The 22,434-nt window shown below is 37.0% G+C and overlaps 1 protein-coding gene across 1 annotated transcript in view; it reads right to left on the bottom strand.

Annotated features, from left to right (window-relative positions):
- Nucleotides 1-22,434, bottom strand: part of LOC128571765 (bifunctional heparan sulfate N-deacetylase/N-sulfotransferase 3) — a 202,940-nt gene that overhangs the window by 72,182 nt on the left and 108,324 nt on the right. Inside the window, exons 5-6 of the mRNA XM_053571469.1 lie at nt 21,065-21,250; nt 15,397-15,525 (exon numbers count right to left, since the gene is read on the bottom strand). Of these exons, the coding sequence (XP_053427444.1) occupies nt 15,397-15,525; nt 21,065-21,250 (315 nt within the window). The remainder of the gene's footprint in view (nt 1-15,396; nt 15,526-21,064; nt 21,251-22,434) is intronic.

The raw sequence follows: 22,434 nt of genomic DNA, 5'->3' as shown, positions 1-22,434 counted from the left end.
AATAGATGGCACCACACTTAGGGCCATAGGCAAGTGAGATTCCCACAGAACACTATGCAGCATTAGCCAAAGGCAGCCAGGCAAGAAAGCCAGAGGGTTAAATCTTACAAAGTAAAATCTTATTAGGAACCTACTGAATCATTATAGGGCATGTTTAGGCAATCTAAGTCAAGTATGATATTCATATGATATTTTAGGCCCTAGAGATAAGACTGAAACTGAGTATAAAGCATCCTTAGGGGATACCAAATTGGTGAAATCCTCAATTTGAATGTAAGTGGGAACTTGTGGGGCTTTTTTTTTCTTTTCTCTTCTTTTCCCTCCCTCCCTCTCTTTCTTCCTCCCTCCCTCCCTTCCTTCCTTCCTTTCTGTCTTTCCTCTTGAGACAGTCTTACTCTTATGTATCACCCTGCATAGAGTGCATGCAGTGGTGTCATCATAGCTCACAGCAACCTCAAACTCCTGGGTTCCAGTGATCCTCTTGCCTCAGGCTCTGGAGTAGCTGGGACTACAATGCCTGGCTAGTTTTTCTATTTTTTTGTTTTAGTACAGCTGGGGTTTAGCTCCTGCTCAGGCTGTTCTCTAACTCGTGAGCTCAGGCGATCCATTCATCTTGGCCTCTCAAAGGGCTAGGATTATAAGCCTGAGCCACTGCACCTGGCCTGTAGGGTGGTTGTGAGAAATGATTTAGTTTTGAGGTCTTCTAGGGCTGAAGTTCCTACCCACTGAAAAGAAAGAAGTACATAGGTAGGGAATTGAGATTTCACATCAAATCAGAAACTCTAAGAAGTGTACACGAAGATTTAAGCATGAGATGTTTAAGAGTCATCAATTAAAAATAGGAAATTGTAAATAACACGCTGTTTCTAAAACATGCCACGCACATTCCCCTCATGGGCATTTTGTATTTTCTGTTCCCTCTGCCTTGAGTTAAAATCAGCAAGGTAACCTTTGAAAATCACACAGAGTCTTGTAGGTCATGGTAAGGAGTTTGCTTTCTACTCTGAAGAAGGAAGATCAGAGGGTTGCAAGTAGAGAAATAATGCCATCTGACTTAATACTCATATTTCATTTTCCCTTCAATCATTTGAGAAATGCATTTTAAATCTACAGAAAAGACAAGTAATTAGCAAAATGAACATCTATATAGCCTTTACTTGTTCTCCAATTGCTTATATTTCATTATATTTGCTTTTCTTTTTCTTTAATTACCATTTATTTTGCTGAATCATTTGAAAATAAGTTGCAGATATCAAGGTATTCCCACTAAATCTTTCAGGATTTATTATGTAAGTACAATTTACTACATAACCAAATAAAAAAACCTTTCATTGATTCAACGTCATCTATCATATAGTCCTTATTTAAATTTCCCCAACTGTCCTGTAATTGTCTTTGAGAAATTATATTTTCCAAAGGTGGCCACCACAGTTTCTCTTCTAGAACTTTGTACTTCCCCAGTGTAATTTGGTTGTCTTCCATTTGAATGTGAGCAGGCTTTTGTGGCAGTGGAAATGATGGTGTGACTGCTGAGGCCAAGGCAATTCTACCTCTGCCTTGCTTACCACAATACTTGAAGGAGCCCAAAAGCTGCTGTCTCATTGTCCTGAGGACACACTTTTGAGGGGAAGCCTGTGGGGAGACATCACAAGGAAAAGCCTTGTAACTATATGAAGAGATGCCTGCCAGCTCCACCTGGTGTTCAGTTATGTCAACACCGAGTCCAAGATCCTGAGAAACCTGAAGCCAGAATCACCCCGTCCAGCCCTGTCCACGGTCTGGCCTACAGAGACCATGAGAGAGCATAAAATGATTGTTTTCTTATGCTGCCATGTTTGGGGGATTTTATTACTCAGTAGTAATAACTGTAATAAAACACTGACGTTAGCAAAAATTCTGGATCCAATGAAAGCTTAGGTTTATACATTACATAAGGTTCTTAGGTCTTTCAGTTTCTTTTAAACTAGAATAATCCTCCTTCTTCTTTGTCCTTTTAAAAAACATGGTATTAAAGATGATGAGCATTTTTTCATGTGTCTGTAGGCCATGCACCTGTCTTCTTCAGAGAAGCTTCCATTCATGTCTCCTGCCCACAATGAAATGGGATTACTTGTTTTTTTCTTAGTAATAAGTTTGAGTTCTCTGTGGATTCTGGTTATTAGACTTTTGTTGGAAATACAACTTGCAAAAATCCTCTCCCATTCTGAGGGCTGTCTATTTGCTTTACTTAGTGTGTTCTTGGCAGTGCAGAAGCTTTTTAATTTGATCAGATCCCATTAATGCATTTTTGATGATGCTTCAGTTGCCCGGGGTATCCTCCTCAAAAAGTATTCTCCCAGGCCAACTTTTTCAAGCGTTTCCCCTGCACTCTCTCTAAGAATTTTTATGATACCATCTAACTCCAGTAAGAGTAGCCCACATCACAAAATCCCAAAACTACAGACGTTGGTGTGGATGTGGAGAGAAGGGAGCACTTCTGCACTGCTGGTGGGAATGCAAGCTAGTACATTCCATTTGGAAGGAAGTTTGGAGAACACTCAGGGATCTAAATGTAGACCTGCTGTTTGATCCTGCAATTCCTGTTCTAGGTGTATATTCAAAGGACCAAAATCATTTGACAATAAAGATATTTGCACCAGATTGTTCATTGTAGTTCAATTCATAATTGCCAAGTCATGGAAGAAGCCCAAGTGCCCATCGACCCATGAATGGATTAATAAATTGTGGTATATGTATACCATGCAATACTATGCAGCATTAAAAAAATGGAGACTTTACCTCTTTTATGTTTACATGGATGGAGCTGAAAAATATTCTTCTTAGTAAAGTATCTCAGGAATGGAAAAAAAAATCCAACGTACTCAGTACTACTGTGAAACCAATTTATAATCTCTCACACTTGCATATGAAAAATGACCTAGGATGGAGAAGGAAAGGGGACGGAGAGGGGAAGGGAGGGGTGTGGGTCGATGGAGGGAGGGTTAGTAGGGGGACCACACCTATGGAGCATATTGCAAGTACAAGTTGAAGCTATCAGGTGTAGAATACAAATGTCTTAATGATGTAATTGGGTAAATGAGGTGAAGACTATGTTGTTAAGTAGGATATAAGCACTCTAATTTGTACAAATAATCAACACATTGAATACCATAATGGCATAAATGTATTTATGATCTATGTACAAATGACTTAATAAAAAACCAACAAAGAAACAAACAAAAAAACCCATAGTATTATTGGTTTTTGAAAAGTCCAAGACATTTGTTTTATAAAATACATTAGTGTTTGGATTTGTCTAATTGTTTCTTCACGATTAGACTGAATATAAGAAGAATATAAGAATATAAGAAGCTATTTTAAAATTATTTCCATTTTTCTTTTTTTAAAATGGAGGTGAAAAACACAGAATGTGAAATTTGCCCTGTGAATTTTTCAATACAATACAATATTAACTATAGGTACAGTGATATACAACAGATCTCTAGAACTTATGCGCCTTACATAGCTGAAGATTTGTATACATTGAACAGCAACTCCCCATTTCATGCTCCTCAGAGCTGGTAACCACCCCATTCTACTCTGCTTCTACCAGTTTAACTATTTTAGAAACCTCACACAAGTGGGATCAGGCAGTATTTGTCATTATGGGACTGGCTTACTTCCCTTAGTATAACGTCCTGCAGGTTAATCCATGTTGTCACATGTGGCAAGATTTTTTTCTTTAAGGCTGAATAATAACATACATTTCAGTGTATGTACACACCGCACTTTCTTTACCCACTTCTACATTCGTGGATAGTCAGGTTGTTTCCACATCTTGGCTACTATGAATAATGCTGCAGTGAACACTGGCGGGCAAATACCACATCAAGATCCTGTTTTCAATTCTTTTGGAAATGTACTCAGAAGTAGGATTGTTGAATCATATGGTAGTTCTATTTATAATTTTTTGAGGCGCTTCCATACTGTTTTCCATAGCAGCTGCACCATTTTACATGCCCACTGACTGTGTACATGGGTTCCAATTTCTCCATATTCTTGCCAACACTTACTTGTTTTATATATATATATGTTATATATAATATATAAATATATATTTATATATAATATTCTAACAGGATTGAAATGATATGTCATAGTGGTTTTGATTTGCATGTCCCTGATGATTAGTGAATTTACATTTTCATCTGTGTTTATCAGAGATACCAGCCTATAGTTTCTTTTCATAAATCTGTTGGCCATCTGTATGTCTTCTTTGGAGAAATGTCTATCAAGTTGTTTGCCAATGTTTTAATTGGATTATTTATTTTTTTGCTATAGAGGTGTAGGAGTTCCTTTTATATTTTGGATATTAACTCCTTTTTAGACAAACAGTTTGCGAGTATTTTTTCCTCATTCCATATGTTGCTTTTTCTCTATGTTGATTATTTCCTTTGCTCTGTGGAAGTGTTTTATTTATTTATGTTTAAATTTGAGAATATTATAGGGGTGTAAATGTTTTAGTTACATGAATTTATTTTTTACCGTTTGAGTCAAAGTTATATAAGTGTGCCCATCACCCGGATCATGTGCACTGTACCCAGTAGGTTGAATTTATCCCTTTCCCCCACCTGCTTCTGCTTCCTGTTTGTTGTATTTTATTATCAAGTGTGCACCTGGGTGTTAATAGTGAGTACATGTGGTGTCTGTTTTTCCATGCTGGTGATACTTCACCTAACAGAATGGTCTCCAGTTCCATCCAGGTTGCTGTAAAAGGTACAAATTCACCATTTTTTAATGGCTGAGTAGAGCTCCATGATAGACATATTGCACATTTTATTAATCCATTCATGTGGTGATTGGCACTTGGGTTAATTCTACATCTTTGCAATTATGAATTGTGCTGCAATAAACATTTGAGTGCACATGTCTTTTTAAGAAAATGACTATATATTCTTAGGGTAAATACCCAACAGGGGGCTAGCTGGATCAGATGGTAGGACTACTTTTAGCTCTTTGAGGTGTCCCCATGTGACTTTCCACAGTGGCTGTACTAGTAAAGTGCTCCCTTCTCTCTGAATCCACGCCAGCATCTGTTGTTTTGGGAATTTTGATAAAAATTCTCCTTCTCACTGCAGTTAGATGATAGCTTCTTGTGTTTTGATTTGCATTTCCCTAAGTAGAGCTATTGATCATTCTTTCATAGGATTGCTGGCCATTAGTTGATACTCTTTTGAAAAGCTTTTCTTCATGACTTTTGCCCACTTATTTATGGGATTGTTTGATTTTTTTAATGTCTGATTTGCTTGAGTTCTACAATAGATTCTGATTATCAGCCCTTTTGTGGATCTATAGCATGCACATATTTTATCTCATTTTGTAGGTTGTATATTCACTCTATTGATTGTTTCCTTGGCTGTACAGCTTCTTTTTAATTTAATCATCAAGTCCCATTAGTTAAATTTTGACATTGCCATAACTGCCTTTGAGGTCTTCATCAATTCTTTGCCTAGCATGATGTCTGTAAGAGTTTTTCCAGCATTTATTCTGGACTTCTTATAGTTTCATGCCTTAGACTTAGGTCTGCTATCCACTGACTTAATTTTTGTGCATGTTGAGAGGTGTGGATCTGGTTTCAGTCTTCTGCATATGGCTATCCAATTCTCCCAGCACCATTTATTGAATAGGAATTATTTTCCCCAGTGTATGTTATGTATAGTGTCTGCTTTGTCAAAGACCAGATGGCAATAAACATTCTGGTACAAATATCTTTGTTATGTTGTGATTTTTGGTCTTCTGGGTATATGCCCAGTAGAGGAATTACAGGATTGAATGGCAGATCTATTTTTAGATCTCTGAGTGTTCTCCATATATCTTTCCAAAAGGAATGTATTAATTTGCATTCCCACCAGCAGTGCAGAAGTGTTCCCTTTTCTCCACATCCATGCCAACATCTCTGGTCTTGAGATTTTGTGATATAGGCAGTCCAATTCACAATTGCTAAGTCATGGAAAAAGCCCAAGTGCCCATCGATCCACGAATGGATTAATAAATTGTGGTATATGTACACCATGGAATACTATGCAGCCTTAAAGAAAGACGGAGACTTTACCTCTTTCATGTTTACATGGATGGAGCTGGAACATAGTGTTCTTAGTAAAGTATTTCAAGAATGGAAGAAAAAGTACCCAATGTACTCAGCCCTACTATGAAACTAATTTGGGGCTCTCACATGAAAGATATAACCCAGTTACAACCTAACAATAGGGGGAAGTGGGAAAGGGGGGGGTGGTGGGTAGAGGGAGGGGGATCGGTGGGATCGCACCTGTGGTGCATCTTACAGGGGTATTTGCGAAACTTGGTAAATGTAGAATGTAAATGTTTTGGCACAGTAACTGAGATAACGCCGGAAAGGCTATGTTAACCATTGTGATAAAAATGCGTCAAATGGTCTATGAAGCGAGTGTATGATGCCCCATGATCATATCAATGTATACAGTTATGATTTAATAAAAAAAAAAAAAAGACCAGATGGCAATATCCAGGGTTGCTGTTCATCTATGTCTCTGTTCTTGTGCCAGTACCATGCTCTTCTGGTTAGGATAGCTCTGTGGCATAGGCAGAGACCTCTTTGGGATATAGGAGAAAACCAGAGTACCTGGAGAAAGTCATGCAGACATGGGGAGAATGTTCAAATTCCACACAGACGGTGGCCCTGAATGGAATCAATTTTTAAAAACTCATTAATGTTATAATTAAATGATGTTGAGTGAAACAACATTTATTTGAGGATCTGATGTATATAATACCACCGTTAGTAGTGAAAAGCATGAATAATAGAAAAATAGAGCTGATAGGCAGGATAGCAAATAAATGAACTAAAATATTTTGGTTTTATAAGTTTAAAAATCTTTTTTTTTTTTTTGGCTGGGGCTGGATTTGAACCCGCCACCTCTGGCATATGGGACTGGTGCCCTACTCCTTGAGCCACAGGCGCCACCCAAATTTAAAAATCTTTTATAAGTAGCATCAATACAATTTATTATGGGACTGGCTTAGGATGCACCAGTTTATAAGTAGCATCAATACAATTTATTATTTTATGATAAAAGCAATATTCTTCTTTATTTATACAGGGTGTCCCCCTACATTCACCATACATAGAAAAGAATGAGAAACTATAGCTAAATATACCTTTATTTATAACATATTCATTACAAAATTTTACAAAGAAGTGGCTAACATGTAGAGAGTATTTTGTAAAGATTTTGTAAAATTCTGTAATGAGTATGTTGTAAATAAAGGTACATTTAGCTACGATTTCCCATTTTCCCTATATATAGTGACTTTTGGGGCAACTTTTGGGACACACTGTAGTTCTTCAAAAGTCATTAGACATTTTCCATAGTTAGAACTACTTATTACAACTTTCATCAAAAGCACTCATTTTTGCTTTTTTACCCAACATGAAGATGGATTGATTTTTCCTAGATAATCCTCTGACATTTTAAACCATTCACACATTTCCAGTACCAGGTAAACGAATCACATTAAAAGAGAATGCATAGCACGGTAAGGCCATCTTATCCAGGAGTATAAGAGCCATGTGTTCTAATAGTGGAAGCCCTGAACTAAGTCAGGAAGGATAGGTTTCTCATCAGAATACCACAGAAGTAACCTTGAGCCAGCCAGGTCATCTTATTGGAATTCCCATTCCTTACTTAAAGTTAGGAGATGGAGTAAGCAAACTTTCCTGTCTTTTCCAGCTTTCATAGTTCATTGTTATATGTCAGGCAAATTCATCAACATTTGTGAGATACTGCTAAAGATTTAGGGACACTTAAAAATTTTTTGAATTCTAAATTTCACTTACTTGTAAGCAGAGCCTCTGCCAGAATTTTATTAAAACCAGGTTTGTTACTATGCACATTTGGATACACCATAGATCAAGTCATGCCCCTGAAATATAACTCTTCATGCATTTAGTCAATCATTTAAAAAAATTAGTGACCTCTTACGATTCAAAACATTGATCTAGACACAATGGGAAGCACAAAAATAAAACACACATGGATCATTCCTGTAATGAGAACGCTCTGTGATACAGCAGAAAAGCTGCGTACACAGGGACCACACTGTGACCAACATGTGAGACTTACAGAGAGAGAACAATCAGATCTGAGTATACATTAATCCTAACCCCAACATATCAATAACACTGATGCACTGATATATCAGTGCATGTGTGTATGTGGGTGAAGTTTCTGGTAGTAAGAGGAAGGTGTTTATTGTAGACATGCTATTATCAATCAGAAAAACAATGGAAATCATCTTCAATCATGTGATCTAGGTTAACCACTGCTAACATTCTGCTGAATTCCTTCTAGTTTATTTCTATGCTCATGTCTACTTTTTTTGAAACTTACTTTTTTATGGAATATATCAAGAATATTTTCAAAATCCTTAAAATCATTATACACGTACATTTTGTAAATGTCTGAATGTATTCTTTTATGGATGGAGACATTATTTTTACCAGAAACAACTCTTTATCTCCTTTTTAGATGTTTATGTTTATTCATTCATTTATAGAACATTCTTTAAGCACCTGGATGCCAGGAAGTATTTGTTAATGCTCGTCGGAACTATTCCTAGTGCTGAAGATACAGAGTAAACTAAATAAAAGATGTGCATGTCTTCTCGGAACGTTCCTGAGGGCAGGAAGCAAGGAAACAAGACAATGACAAATAAAATTACTTCGTCCTACATATGAGAATCACTTAATTAGACTTTACAAGCTTCAAAATTAATCTTCAGACCCTCTGCAAAGAGTTTTAGTTTACTCCCAAATCTTTGGAATTGGCTGGAGACCATAATGACTGTTTCCACAGGTCTCAGATCCAGGCTAGACAGCCGCTACAGTGCCTGCCCCAGGCAAGCCTTTGCAGGAGGCAGCCAGTGCTCAGTCATAGTTTGGAAGGTGGGGGTGGGAACACTGTGGAGAAATGAACCAAGAGCAGCCCCTTCTTAGCAGGCCAGGACAGATATGGATGGGCTGACTCAAAAAGGTGAGTTAGATCACATAAATTCCTTTGCTTGGAAATTTGACCTGAGAATTCACAGAAGGATGAGGTTGTCAGCAGTTAGAATTAAAGCTGAATCTGGATATGGAGAACATCTGGTGCACTCACGCTGGGGAATGTGTAAGATTAATTAACAAGAGTGCAGAAACCATAAACATGCAGCACTTTGGAGGGACAGAAGGCATACACAGAAGGTGCCAAAAAGAGTATACACATTTTAAGAAAGGAAACAATTGCATTAAAATTGTAATAATCTATACTGGTAACAAAAGATAAATACGAGTCACATTAAGCACCTCTTACAATTGTGGAAGTCAAACGTGACTGGAGAATTATGAATTTAATACAGGTTTTTCCTTTCTTAAAATGTGTACACATTTTTTGGCACCCTCTGTATATGTAGTCAGTAGTGGAGAAAAGAGAAAATAAGCCCCACCTGAAAAGCCTCTGTGGGGCTCATGTTAAAGTGCTAAGGGAAGATTAATATTAGTATTTCTCATTTTTATTGACCTTTGAGCTGCCTTGGACTCAGAACACCTCTAGGTTTTGTGATCCCTGAATGTTCAGCTTTCTGGGGTCAGATTTACTCATTACTTCAGGTAACTGGAGTGAGTCTCTAGTCCTTAAACTAAAGGAACTCAGCAAAAACAATTCTCTATACAGAAAGACAACAATACGCGTAATAGTCATGTAATGGTATATCGCAATACATCATTCAGATCCACCCAACTTGGGAAAAAGTTTTATTGAAACTTCTGATTTGAGAATTACCTTACCAGGGCTTAGATTCCCCCCCTTTATTTTAAATATTCAATTTTTTAGATTAAGTCATTTGAAAAGCCAGTTTCTCTTCCTTAGTAAATGTATGTTAAATAAAATAGAGGTACTAGGGATAGTTTGGAAATGGAAGAAACATTCTTTACCAGAGGCACACAGCCTAATAGCAAACCTACAATTATAAAGTGGGATAATAAACAGTTTGAAAGAGTCTGCAGAAGATGCTACAGCAGTGGTTCTCAACCTTCCTAATGCCGCGCCGGAACACTGGGGGGAGTGGGCTCTAAATCACAGGAGAGAAGGTTTCCTGGGGAAGGTGACTCTTAAGCTAAGTTTTAAAGGATTGATAAAAGCTAACTCTATTTAAAGATCCAGTTCAAGCTAGAGTTCTCTAGTCTCTTAGAAAAACATTAATTCTTACTGTTTTTTTTTAAGTCCTACTGCAGATTTGGGGTCATTTTCAGTTCTGATTCTTTTATCCTAGGTCCACAATTTCTATAGCAGTTTTTGGTAATGTGGATTAACAAAAGTATTTCTACATCTTCTTACTCTGCAATATTTCTCAAATTTGCCTGATCATAAGACTCACACAATAAGTATACAGAGCTTAAAACTCTCCCCTGAGGCTTCTGATGCATTAAGTCTGGGTTTGTTTTAAACAAATGCCCCCTTACTCATTATTAGGCATATTCAAGACCTACTTTCCTATTGTCTAACATTATTTTGATTATCGTTTATTTATTATGTTCTGTTATCAGACTGTTTTCTAGGACTAGTTAATAAGAAAAGAAAGAAACACAAAACTTCCCATTAGGACAAAGAGTTATTTCCTTTCAGATGAAATTTATAGGTAAGCACACATTATATAAACATGCAAATTATAGTTTTAAAAAATATTTCACTGTGGGTTAATTTCTATCTATACAGCCTATCTCCTTGTGTGAATATTGTTTTATTTTAATTGTAATCTACTCACATGTCATTCCTAGTTTAAGACATATACTCTACTCACAATCATGCTTATGTTTTTTCTTTAGTAAGACAAGCACAACTTAGAATTTTAGCTTTCAGATATTAGATAGGAGGGTATGGACGGTATAATGGGAAGATGCGATATTAAACTGAGAGACAAAGAGACAAAAGTATTTAATCAAATGTGAGCATAAAGGGATCTGCTAATGGTTCTGTGGGATGGCTAAAGGTTTGATGAGGAAAGTATAATATTGTTATGCTGCCGAGAATTTGCTCCACTTGAAGTCCAAGCAAGTGTGGTAAGAGCATGAATCTTGTGGCAATCCACAATCCTTTTTGTCAATTTTGGGGGGACTGATAAATAAAGTAAGGCCTGACGTTATCATCAAGCATGTTCAGTGAGGCGTATCAACACACATCAGCTGTCAATTACTCAATACCCAGTCTGTCATTTAACAGAGCATGAACAAAGCTTCATAATATCTTGTGATTAGAAATAAGAATACTGAAGCAAAAAAGGGACATTTTTGTTGAGAGAGTGGGGATGATAATATGGCTCCCATAAGAGGTATAATCCTGTCCAAAGCAGGACTATTCCACTTAGCACATTGTCCTTTTGTAGAAGTCATACATTTTATAAGATTTTATTTATTGAGAGAAGACACATTTTTTGTCATTTTTATAAATTTTAGTTCTCAATATCCTTCTACGTATTATTTTATATAGGTACCTAAAGTAAGTAGACTCTCACTATTAAAAAAATATAGGGTGGTGTCTGTGGCTCAGAGGAGTAGGGTGCCGGCCCCATATGCCAGAGGTGGTGGGTTCATACCCAGCCCAGGCCAGAAACTGCAAAAAAAAAAAAAAAAAAAAAAAAACTATTAAAAAATAAATATAGATAAGGGTATGCTGTAGAATTGTGAATTGATCAAGAATATTTGGGTTCGAGCGTATTACATGTTTGTGTAGAAGTTTCCTACTGCGTGCATGTGTGTGTGCAGGTAGCTAACAGTGACCCTGGGGTGCATCCAGTGGCTCTGTCCCATGGTGTCTTACAAGGTAATTTCTTCCATCTTGAATAATTAACAAATACTTCAGAGTCTGTTCCTCAGCCTGACAGTCTCTAAAACTTGCTTTAGCACACTGACAAGAATGCATTTCTCAGGGGCAGAAGAAAATTGGCAAAGCCCATGAAACCAATTAATTTTTAAAAAGACTATTGAAATGTATTAGTTTGAAATGAGAAATTATAAATTAGACAGAAACTGAAATACTGCATAATTACTGACTAAACAATTAGAGGGCCCTTTCCTGGCAGTCAAGATGCATGGGAAATATTCATCAATTAAAAGAAAATTTATAAAATTGTTATCATTAATTAAGATCCTTGAAAGTTTCTAACACATCGTTTTCCTATAGTAGGGTCTACATAGGAAAGTAAATCATAATGAGGAAAGGAAGTTTCTGGTTGAGTTTAGAATCAGAAAAAGTAGAATGAGAAGAATCGAAATCTTTATCATCTCAGACTCAGATAACCTGTTAGGTCTACCTCCCACCTGGATCTGAAACTCCAAATCTAGTAATCAAAATCTCTGCATGCACGTGGATGGATTGGGAGAGCATTATCCTAAGTGAAGTATCTCAAGGATGGAAAAACAGGTTCCGCATGTTCTAACAAGTGAGAGCTAAGCAATGGATACTGAAAGAGGGCATTGAAAGAGGTAAAGGCATTGGAAACTAAGAAGAGGAGCAGGGAGTGAGGGATAAAACTTACCTGTCTGGTACCACGAACACTCTCCCGGTGGTGAGCTCACTGAAAAGCCCTGACTTCAGCATTACAGTCTAGCCATGTAACAAAACCATTTGCACTCTCTTAACATTTTGAAAAACAAACAACCTCAAAACCCAAACAAACAAGAAAAACAAAACAAAACAACAGCCAGAAAACAACCTCTGCATCCAATCTACATCAGGTGTGTTCACCTGTTATATTGGGAATGGCCAATTAAATGGCCAAGGTGTTCTCTCCCCTACTCAGGGCTAGCATCTGTCTTTATCATTTTTTATTTTTATTCATTCACTTGATTGACACTTCTTTCCTTTGTAACTAAAAATACTTCAGTAACAGTAGAACATTTTGGGCCAGAGAGTTATTCTGTTTAAAGAGTCCTTAATTTTGCTGTGATTTATTCAGTTTAACTGAGAGTCACCTCGTTACAGCCGCCTCTCGCTCCAGTACTGGTGAAAGTTATTACAGCCCTTTGATATTATGGGAGAAAAATATAAAACCTTACTAAAAAAATATGAAACCTGCTTCTGTTTTCATTTTCAGCTTACATGTAATTGAATGTATTTGAGTGTCATGTTTCTGAGACATATCTACCTATTGGTAGCAAACAATAGCCTCATTTGGCATTTTTTAGAAAATAGCACTTCTAATTAAGGCCTGTGGGGTATTACTTAAATGTACAATGACTATCTTTCAAATCCACTGTGATTTAAATTCGTGTGTTTTCTGCACCTTTTGTATACTTTGATTCCGTCAAGATTTTCTCGTTCTCACTCTGACCTAATCAAAAATGTTATCTGCTATATTACTAGCATGCCTCGCTGCACCTGGATCTTTCTCAATTTCAACACAAACTTTATCTAATTTAATTTTGAAATGGAGAATTCGTGGGAAACATGCTTCTGCTCCTTACCCTGTTCTGCAAAGTGGACACCACTGATTAATAGTAGCAGTCTTTCCTTTGGCGAGGCTTGGGCTGAGTCTTGATGGAGGCTTCTCAACCACACATCGCAGGGAAAGAGAACTGTTAACAATATTTGCCTACTACCGGATTAAGTTAATTTTGGATTCCTCATCTATCTTGTGATGGCTGAAAATATTTGTTATTTGTGTTGAATTCTAGTGTTTTTCTGAACGTAACTGTCCACTGAGAGTTTTCTAAATCTGGAAAGAATTAGAAAAGTTTCTTTCCTCCTCTTTATTTCCTATGAATCTCCTCTTCAAGACAAATAAAACTGCCAAAGATTATTGATAAAGGCTTGCAAAATAGTGAAGTTTGCTAACAAGTTTGCTCAGTAAGTCCCATTAGTGTCCAAGATTAACACAGCTTTACTATGAGTTTTTTTAATTAAGGGAATAATTTTATTTTTAACCAATGAAAGGCATAATATTTCTTATCACGAATGAGTGTAATTCCTAGCGTAAATCTATTGCACAGGAGTGATTTAATATCGAATTTCTTCCATGTTAAATGAAACTCATTTGGTTTAGAAATTCTGAAATAACAATACTACCAGGAACTTATTAAGCATCAAAGCAATTCCTGGTTAAAAGAATCAAATAGATGATTATCTGTTCATAGCCCTAGTGCTATATGAGGAAAGAAAATGTGTATCAGAATTTTATAAGTGATAAATTGAAATATCTAAAATAATTGGTGAAAATGTTAATATTTTAAGAGTATTTCAACTGATTCTTTAGGTAGGAGCTGAAGATGATTTCTGATGTATAAAGAGGAGTTATTTTTATTTTAGGGATCTGAATATTGATAAATTTCCAAAAGGCCAAATGCCACACTACTTGAAAGTATGCTGATTTTTGAATATACAAGTAGATTTTACACAAAGATGAGTTACCCTCACTTCTATCCCATTTTCTAGGAGCTAAAAAATAGGACGAATAGATGAATACAAGAATAACGAGAACACAGTGTCTGCAATTATATTTGCAAGACCTCTGACCCAAGATCAAGAAAGGGGTCTTTCAAACTGTATTCTCTTTATCTCTACCTTACTCAACATTTTTTACTCTTAGAAACTTTTTCACAGTTGAGGATAATTACATTTTTTTCATCTTGAATATTGCAAATGCTAGGGGCAAACCCATACATCTCCTGATAAAAAAAAGCTTATCTTTACTTCTTAAGTTAGTGACTTTCAGAAAGGAAATAAAATCCATTCTTTTCCTTGTACTGCTTACTTCAATCAGTTCCTTCTCCACACAACTTCCTAAAACTTGCCTCAGGCGGGTATATGTGCGAATGATTCATTGTGGAGCTGACACACTAGTATTAGGGAGTAAAGCATTATCCCGTTAAATGGGATACTCTGCCTCAGCCAGCGACCTAGCAAGACCAGTCTGACATAAATGTAGAAAATGTGACTTTATTTGCTTATCTCACTCCTCTACCACTTTGCTTATACACTGAAATGGAAAAAAAAAAAAAAAAGGATAGCAATAATGGTTGCCTAGATTAAAAACAAACAAAAAAAACTGGCCCCATTGGAAATAGGAGAGTTTTATAGTTTTGTTCTTCACAAAAGCAAGAATCTCTAAATTCTGGTCACTTTCCGGTACAGAAGAGGATCTGCTGGAACTTCTGGTTCTGTTGTAAGTTTCTCACGCTGTTGATAGTTTTTAGCTGTAGTTCCATGTAGCTTTTACTACTGTGTTAGGACTAGAACGCCATGCTGATTGAGCTGATGACTACCCAGTCCCTTGTGTCTTTGTCGGGGTAATTTTCACTCATTTGATCATTTTTCATTATTAATTTCAAGAATGACTTGAAGTACTTACTGGGTTGAGGACCACAGTGAAGAAAAGTTCGCCTCCTTGGATACTCTTATCCAGCTCTTTAGGACCTCCAGGATATTCTTTGTAGAAAATTGTGTGAGTGAAAAGTCCACAGGTTTGTCTTGGAAGAACCTGAAGGAAAAGTTAATAAGGAATAAGTTCTGGCTCGGCGACTGTGGCTCAAGCGGCTAAGGCGCCAGCCACATACACCAGAGCTGGAGGGTTTGAATTCAGCCCAGGCCTGCCAAACAGTAATGACAACTATAAGCAAAAAATAGCCAGGCGTTGGGGCGGGCACCTGTAGTCCCAGCTACTCAGGAGGCTGAGCAAGAGAATCACTTAAGCCCAGGAATTGGAGGTTGCTGTGAGCTGTGATGCCACAGGCACTCTACCCAGGGTGACAGCTTGCGGCTCTGTCTCAAAAAACTAAATAAAATAAAATAAGGAATGAGTTCCTTTCAATCAATTAATTTGTTGAAATTTGGCTTTATTCTCATGGAAGGTGATGCACAAGCTGGTGTCATTAGACAGCTCTCCCTAGGGCCAAGACAATCCTTCACCCCCTGGAAGAGACAGGGTGATATTAGCATGGAAGGAAAGGTAATGATAGTTGAATGTGTAGTTTATTTAATCTTTTTCAAAGATATATTTTACAACTAAAACAGGCTTTGAACTTTATAGCCATGTATCTTTTTTAAATCATAAATTCAATACTTCTATTATGAGGCCTAGACGAGTAAAAATAGTAAAGTAAAAATGAGACTTTAAAAATATTGGCATTGTCTGTGCTACAATGTAATCTCAGTAGGCAAAAATTTAAAGAATTTCAGTTTCTGCCAAATTCTATATATGCACTGGAAAATGAACTCAATGATCAACTTAATATGCTTCTTGGGAAATGACATTTTATATTAGACAAAATATTTGAGACACAAATCACAGTATCTGCTCTAGTCTGAAAGGCCCATTGAAGGCTAAGGTAGCTGCTCCAGATTCTAAGTGTGAAGCCTGCCAGCTCCAAAGGTGAGAAAGAAATTACCAATTTGGAGGGGGGGAAGCAGAAAGAGGGACGGAGGGAGGGGGGTGGGGCCTTGGTGTGTGTCACACTTTATGGGGGCAAGACATGATTGCAAGAGGGACTTTACCTAACAATTGCAATCAGTGTAACCTGGCTTATTGTATCCTCAATGAATCCCCAACAATAAAAAAAAAAAAAGAAAAAAAGAAATTACCCATTTGGTAAGTAATTTTTAGAAAGTGTGACAAACAAAATGATGAAAGGTCACTTAGTAAAAGGTCGTCTTTTCATCCTTTGTATAGGGAAGCTATTATTTTCTTTAATTATATACACTTATGATAAAGACTTTTTTTCAAGTTTTTACAGATTTCCTGGTAAGATATCAATGTAATTATAAAGGAAGGTGTGAACTAAGGCTGGGCAAGATGGCAGAGACTTCAGTTAAATCTTATATAATTACTTCATGGTGACCTGTTTTTGTCACTACACATTTGAAGTTGCAGAAAACTAATGAATATACTTCAGAGAGGTATCAATGATATGGAATCTTTTCACAAATGGGTCTTTTGCTTACTGTCCTAAACACAGCCATCTTTATTTTTCTGTCTTGACTCTATAAAGCACACATGATTTGGTACCTTCGAAGTATGACCTGTTCAGGACTTCCCATGTTTTATGACCCTTGATAAACATAGGTGTTTTCTCCTTTAGTTTGAATGTATGTTGTAATACATTTTAATCTAATCCTCAGAAACTTTTCTTAGAAAACATAATCAATATATTTCTCAGCACCATCAATCAATACATCGCATGTGGCTGTATAAACTAAAACTGTATATCTTATTTATTTTGGTGAATTGGTAAAAGTTATATCCTATCTTGACGAAACAATTAAAAATAACTTTAAAGCTCCGAGAATTAGCTGAGGTGATGCCTGTGTTTAAAAGCATTAGGCATTCTCACAAGGCTGTGTACAAAATCAATGACAGAAAGAACTAGACGCAAACACATTCTAACCGAATTAAATGTATTTCCTAACACTTTTTAGAAATGTAATGTTTTAGAAATTAATAATGGAATTTTGAAAGCATTTGGAATGAATGGTTTCTATATCATTTATTCATTTATTTAATACATGCTTATTCTAAACTATCGGCTAGCCCAGAGCATAGAGTTAGTTCTACGGAACTAGTTATGGACTCTATACTAATATATAGCACAGAGTTGTTCCATGCTAGTGTGCTAGCTCTTTATGCTAGTTAATGTGAACAACGCAAAGATGTATGTTTTCTATTGAAGGATTCAAGATATATCAGGTTAAGGAGAAAGACGCAAAAGCCAAATAATAAAATGTCCACAGATGTTAAATGCCAGGTTAGTGTTACATTTTAAAAGTGTGTCTCCAACTGAATTACTTTCAGGGTTCAGTTTGAGTATCTTGCTAAGAAAATTATGAAATACATACAGGATCATTTTTGGAACTCAAGTGTCCCCGTTTAGTCCGTTTAGTCTGGAGCGAGAAGTAAAAAGGAATTTGAATTTTGTTGATTTCTGAAATTATTTGAATTTCATTACAGCGAAGAGGAAGTGCCAGGTTCTTGGGATGATTACTGCTGAGAGTTTGATGATGTCCCTATGAGCCCTGGGGGAGTTAGGACCACCTCAGGTGGCCAAGGAGGTGATCAGGAGAGTGACAAGGGTCATGTTCCATTGCCTTGCAACAGAATGGTGGACATGTTCCTTGACACAACTCTCTTGTGGTAGGAAAGGAATTTAAGCCTTCTGTTATGGACTGCCCTTCAACCTGGTCTGGGAATGTAACACTGTCAGGTCCAAAATTCAAGACACTAATGAAGTATCTTACAGCTGCTGACAATAACTGGGAGATGATTATGACAACAACGGGCAGCAAGAGTCTTGGGTAATGGGACCTGAAGCCAATATCCTGTATCTAAGGCCTCAGTCAGGAGTAACTGCCAACAAGTACTGATGGGGGGCTACCAGTAAAGACCACCTAGAGGGCTGTCAGCAGGATTAATGGGGATCTCTACTGATGAGCATTACCATTAAACATAGCAAGTATAGTCTATTATCTTAGAGGTCTCTGGCTCTCTCCAGAAAGTCACATGTGACAAGCAGGAGTTAGAGAGTCCTGGTTTTCCATCAATCCCTTAGTAAATGAGAATAAAAAATTGCCCAGTTGAAAATTCAATAAAACTGGAGGCCCAGAGACCCTGCTCAGAGCTCAAACATCTTGAAATGTCATTGGCTTTTATGTTCCTAATGGAATTACCAAATGTCATGTTATAGGAATCCAGAGGAGAACAGCATCACTGTAGTTCTAAGTTAGGTATGAGATAGGTATTGAGCTGCTATATACCAAAGTGCCTTATATTCAATTATGTAAGATATGGGACTTGATATTGAAGAATAAAGGGAATAGAAATAGGTAGAGTGGCCAAAAAGTCGTTTGGTAGAAAAAAATGACAAAGGCATGGAAACAGCAAAATTTTTATAGGCTGTTTAGGCTGGTGTGAGTCTGAGTAAGCTACAGGGAAATAAATGACAGAAAGGTCCAGATCAGTGGTTTTCAACTGGTGTGCTGCGAACATTTTTAAAGATCATTAATTACATTATTTTCAAAAGATGTTCAAAGCACAGTAAGTATATTCTTTTCTTACTTTTTTTTTGATCAATATAATTTAAGTATGCCGCAGTAGATTAACTATAGGCTCAAGGGTGCCATGAGATAAGCTGGAAAAACACTGGTTCAGATTGTTTTCAGGTCTCCAAAGAGAACATTAAGGGGTATGGAAACAACTGGAACTGATCAGTGTTGGGAAGGCCAGGAAAAAGGGAGTGATGAAGACAGATTAAAGAGTTGGCACTGTCTGTGCAGTGTGGAGTGGATGGAAGCCATAAATAGACAAAGTAGAAGCCAGCACTACAGTTAACACGTGAAAATCAAGGCAGTGAGCTAATATGGTGCCTATGGGAAAGGAAATAAAAAGATATAAAGACATTAGTGATGAAATATAGGAATTAACTGGAAGTCAGTGGAGTCAGTGTGATGTTTGAGTTACAGAACTGAAATAAGAAACACATGATCAATGGCTCGTTTGAATAGGGGATAATGTGGTTTTCTGAGCTTGATCTATGAATGTGTCATCAAAACATTTTCCTTCATCTTATAAAACAAAATATGAGTGTATTTTGGAGCTTATCAAGGTAAAGTGAAAAATACAGGTTGCTTTGTAAAAGGGCAGGAATTGCTTCTCAATTCCCTGCTTTTTTCTTTGCAGTCTCTCTGTAGGAAGACATATTGATGGTTGTGGTCTCAACTTACTTCTCTATTCAGATGGCTTCTAGCCCTGTCTTCTCTCCTTGCATAATAAACTATCTGCTGAAAATTTCTCACTTGGAAATTCTCATCCAAGAGCCCACAAACCAAATATAGAGAGTTTCCATGGATGGCTGCAAAAGTGGAACCCCAGGGATAGTTCCATCAAAACTGGAGCTCTGTGAGAGCTTCGATTACCTGCAGGATTCATGCATTTAAAATACAGATAAAATATTTTCAGGATAAATGAAAAATGTAACCCAGGTTTTCTTAGCTCTCCCTGGTCATAAAGCTTGCCGTTTGAGGTACCATAAGTTCATTTTCTGTACATAGTAAGGGGACACAAAATGTGACCATTATGTCCCCATCTGGCATTTATAATGTGTTTATTGAAGGAAAAGTCAAGATGGGAGTTGATCTAGGTTAAATGGCACTATCCACTGTGTAATTTTTGTAGACACTGGAAAATTGTCTGAAAAGAAGTCAGTTACCCCCTACTGTAGAGGCTAGACTTCTCTTTGATGTATCAGTGACAGGGTGTATGGTGGCTCACCCTTCAGGGTTCTTTTTCAGGGCATTGCTTCCCCATGTGTGAGTTTAAATAAGGAGGCTCATTCCGAGGTTCACTATACCGTATTTAGACTTTCTGGTTTGGGGAAAAGATGGGATTTACTCATTAGCTATTGGAGGTCTCACAAAATATTAGCTACATATTTGGACAATGCAGATTTGCTACCATGTTAAAAAAAAACCAGAACAAAACAGGGAGGCCATGGAGAGAATTAGACAATGGATGTAAATGATTTAATTAACCTCATCTGTCACTTGTACTTTATATTATTATCTGTTAATAACCAAGCAGGACTTCACATATGGCTTCTCACTACAAATAGTTGAGCTTTTTTTAGCTTAGCATGGGAAGAGAAGAACACAGTTTGCCTTGTAAAAGGGCAGCATGGTTAATATAGACAGAGTTGGTGTTCGTTTTACATACTAAATAACTTTCCAAAGAAATGGTGGTTACTAAAAATCATCTTCTAGTTAGATGTAACATTTTCTTAGTATTTTAACATCACTGCCTGCTTTCCAGTAGCAGTGTCAGTTAGAAATAATTTATTTTAGTCATATTTGAAGAACAGAAATTTCTTTAATTAAAACACCCTTTTGATATGACAAATATGTTCCTTGCAGCATGGAACTTTTCCTACAGTTATGCTTGTAATATTTATTCTTCTCATTTTTTGCTTTCTTCCAATGAGGACTATAAATCTGGCAGAACTGGTTGTACCCTATGCATACCGGAGTAAGCTCACCATGATGTTTTTGTGGATAAAGCCCCTCCGGTATCTAGCTGGTTTCAGATGAGGGTATTCTTCAGTGCTGGTGATTTTAATATTCCAAACCTTCTTCCAGGCCTCATAAAGCTGAACGTGTACAGGGTAGACGCCTGAATGGTGCGGGGCCACTGCGTAACCCATGTCCGTGGGAATACCGTGCTCCTAAGACCAAGCAAAAGTTAATTAGGACGCATGAAGATTTATCTTGTGTCTATTTTTACCATGAGACTTTCAACTGTCCTATAAATACATTTGTTTAAGTCCGTTGTTACTTCATTGTGTGACAAAATTACAGTGATAAAACTATCAAGACCTCTAGATTTCCTGAAGCCCGGTATACACCCACTGGTCTTGATGTTGACACATTTGTGTTGAAAAGTGGTGCGACAAAACTAGTGATTTTAATGAATAATTTGAAAGAGCCTCCATTAAGCGCAACAGCCATCTGTTTTCCTATTCCTCACAACGTCAACAAACTAAATGACAATACAAACAACACTCTGTGCTCTCCAAAAAGTAAAACTAGACGGATAGAACACACTCCAATTTTATTAGGCCTGCTGACAGGATTTTATTTTGTCTACTGTTCAAGTTCTACAAAGTTTGCCACATTTCTGTTGGTCCTGCAGAGAGTGGGTCAGTAGTGACGCTCCCTGCCTTAAGGGGAGCACACACACTTTTGATTGGGTAATGTGGTCAAATTCTACAGAGCAATTTTCTTTGCAGTGGAAACCCTTATTTTATGAAAGTAGAAGGTACTGAAAGAGCAAAATATTCTGGGAACTTCGTTGATTTGAAGTCAAGCTTTTGTGCATAAAACAAGACCAGTTTACAAAATAAACCATAGAGGAAAATTGCACAGGAATAAAAAATGAAACATGGCTTTAAGGAAAAGAAAAACACCCTTGGCTTCCAAAGTTGACGTGTATTTTTTCCTCCTGAATGCTTCATTATTTTTCAATCGCTTGAAAAAAGTCTTCAAAAGTTCCACTCTGAAACGCTTCTTTTGAATTAGTCATGGCTTTCTTCATGCCAGAGAGCAATTTCACATACACAGAGCGGGAGAATCTGGCTGCTAAATGGACTGAATTGTAAAAACGTGCTACAAATGGATGTGGAGAAAGTCAGAGAGGTACAGCTAGCTTTGTTTCTCAACCTAAATAAACACAGGAGAAAGACAGGTTGCCAATGGTTTGCTTTTACCTAAGTGTCTGTTCTGTTCAGATTCCTTCACGTGGCACATAAAGCCCTCCAAATTTGGTTCCAACCTACCTACTAAAGCCTAAGTCTCCTATTGGCATTCATCACTCCCACCCCCATTTTTGATGATTTCTGCATGTCATTGT

Source organism: Nycticebus coucang, chromosome 1 (genome assembly GCF_027406575.1).
Source record: "Nycticebus coucang isolate mNycCou1 chromosome 1, mNycCou1.pri, whole genome shotgun sequence".
Classification (NCBI taxonomy): domain Eukaryota; kingdom Metazoa; phylum Chordata; class Mammalia; order Primates; family Lorisidae; genus Nycticebus; species Nycticebus coucang.
This window is presented reverse-complemented; position numbering and strand designations above follow the sequence as displayed.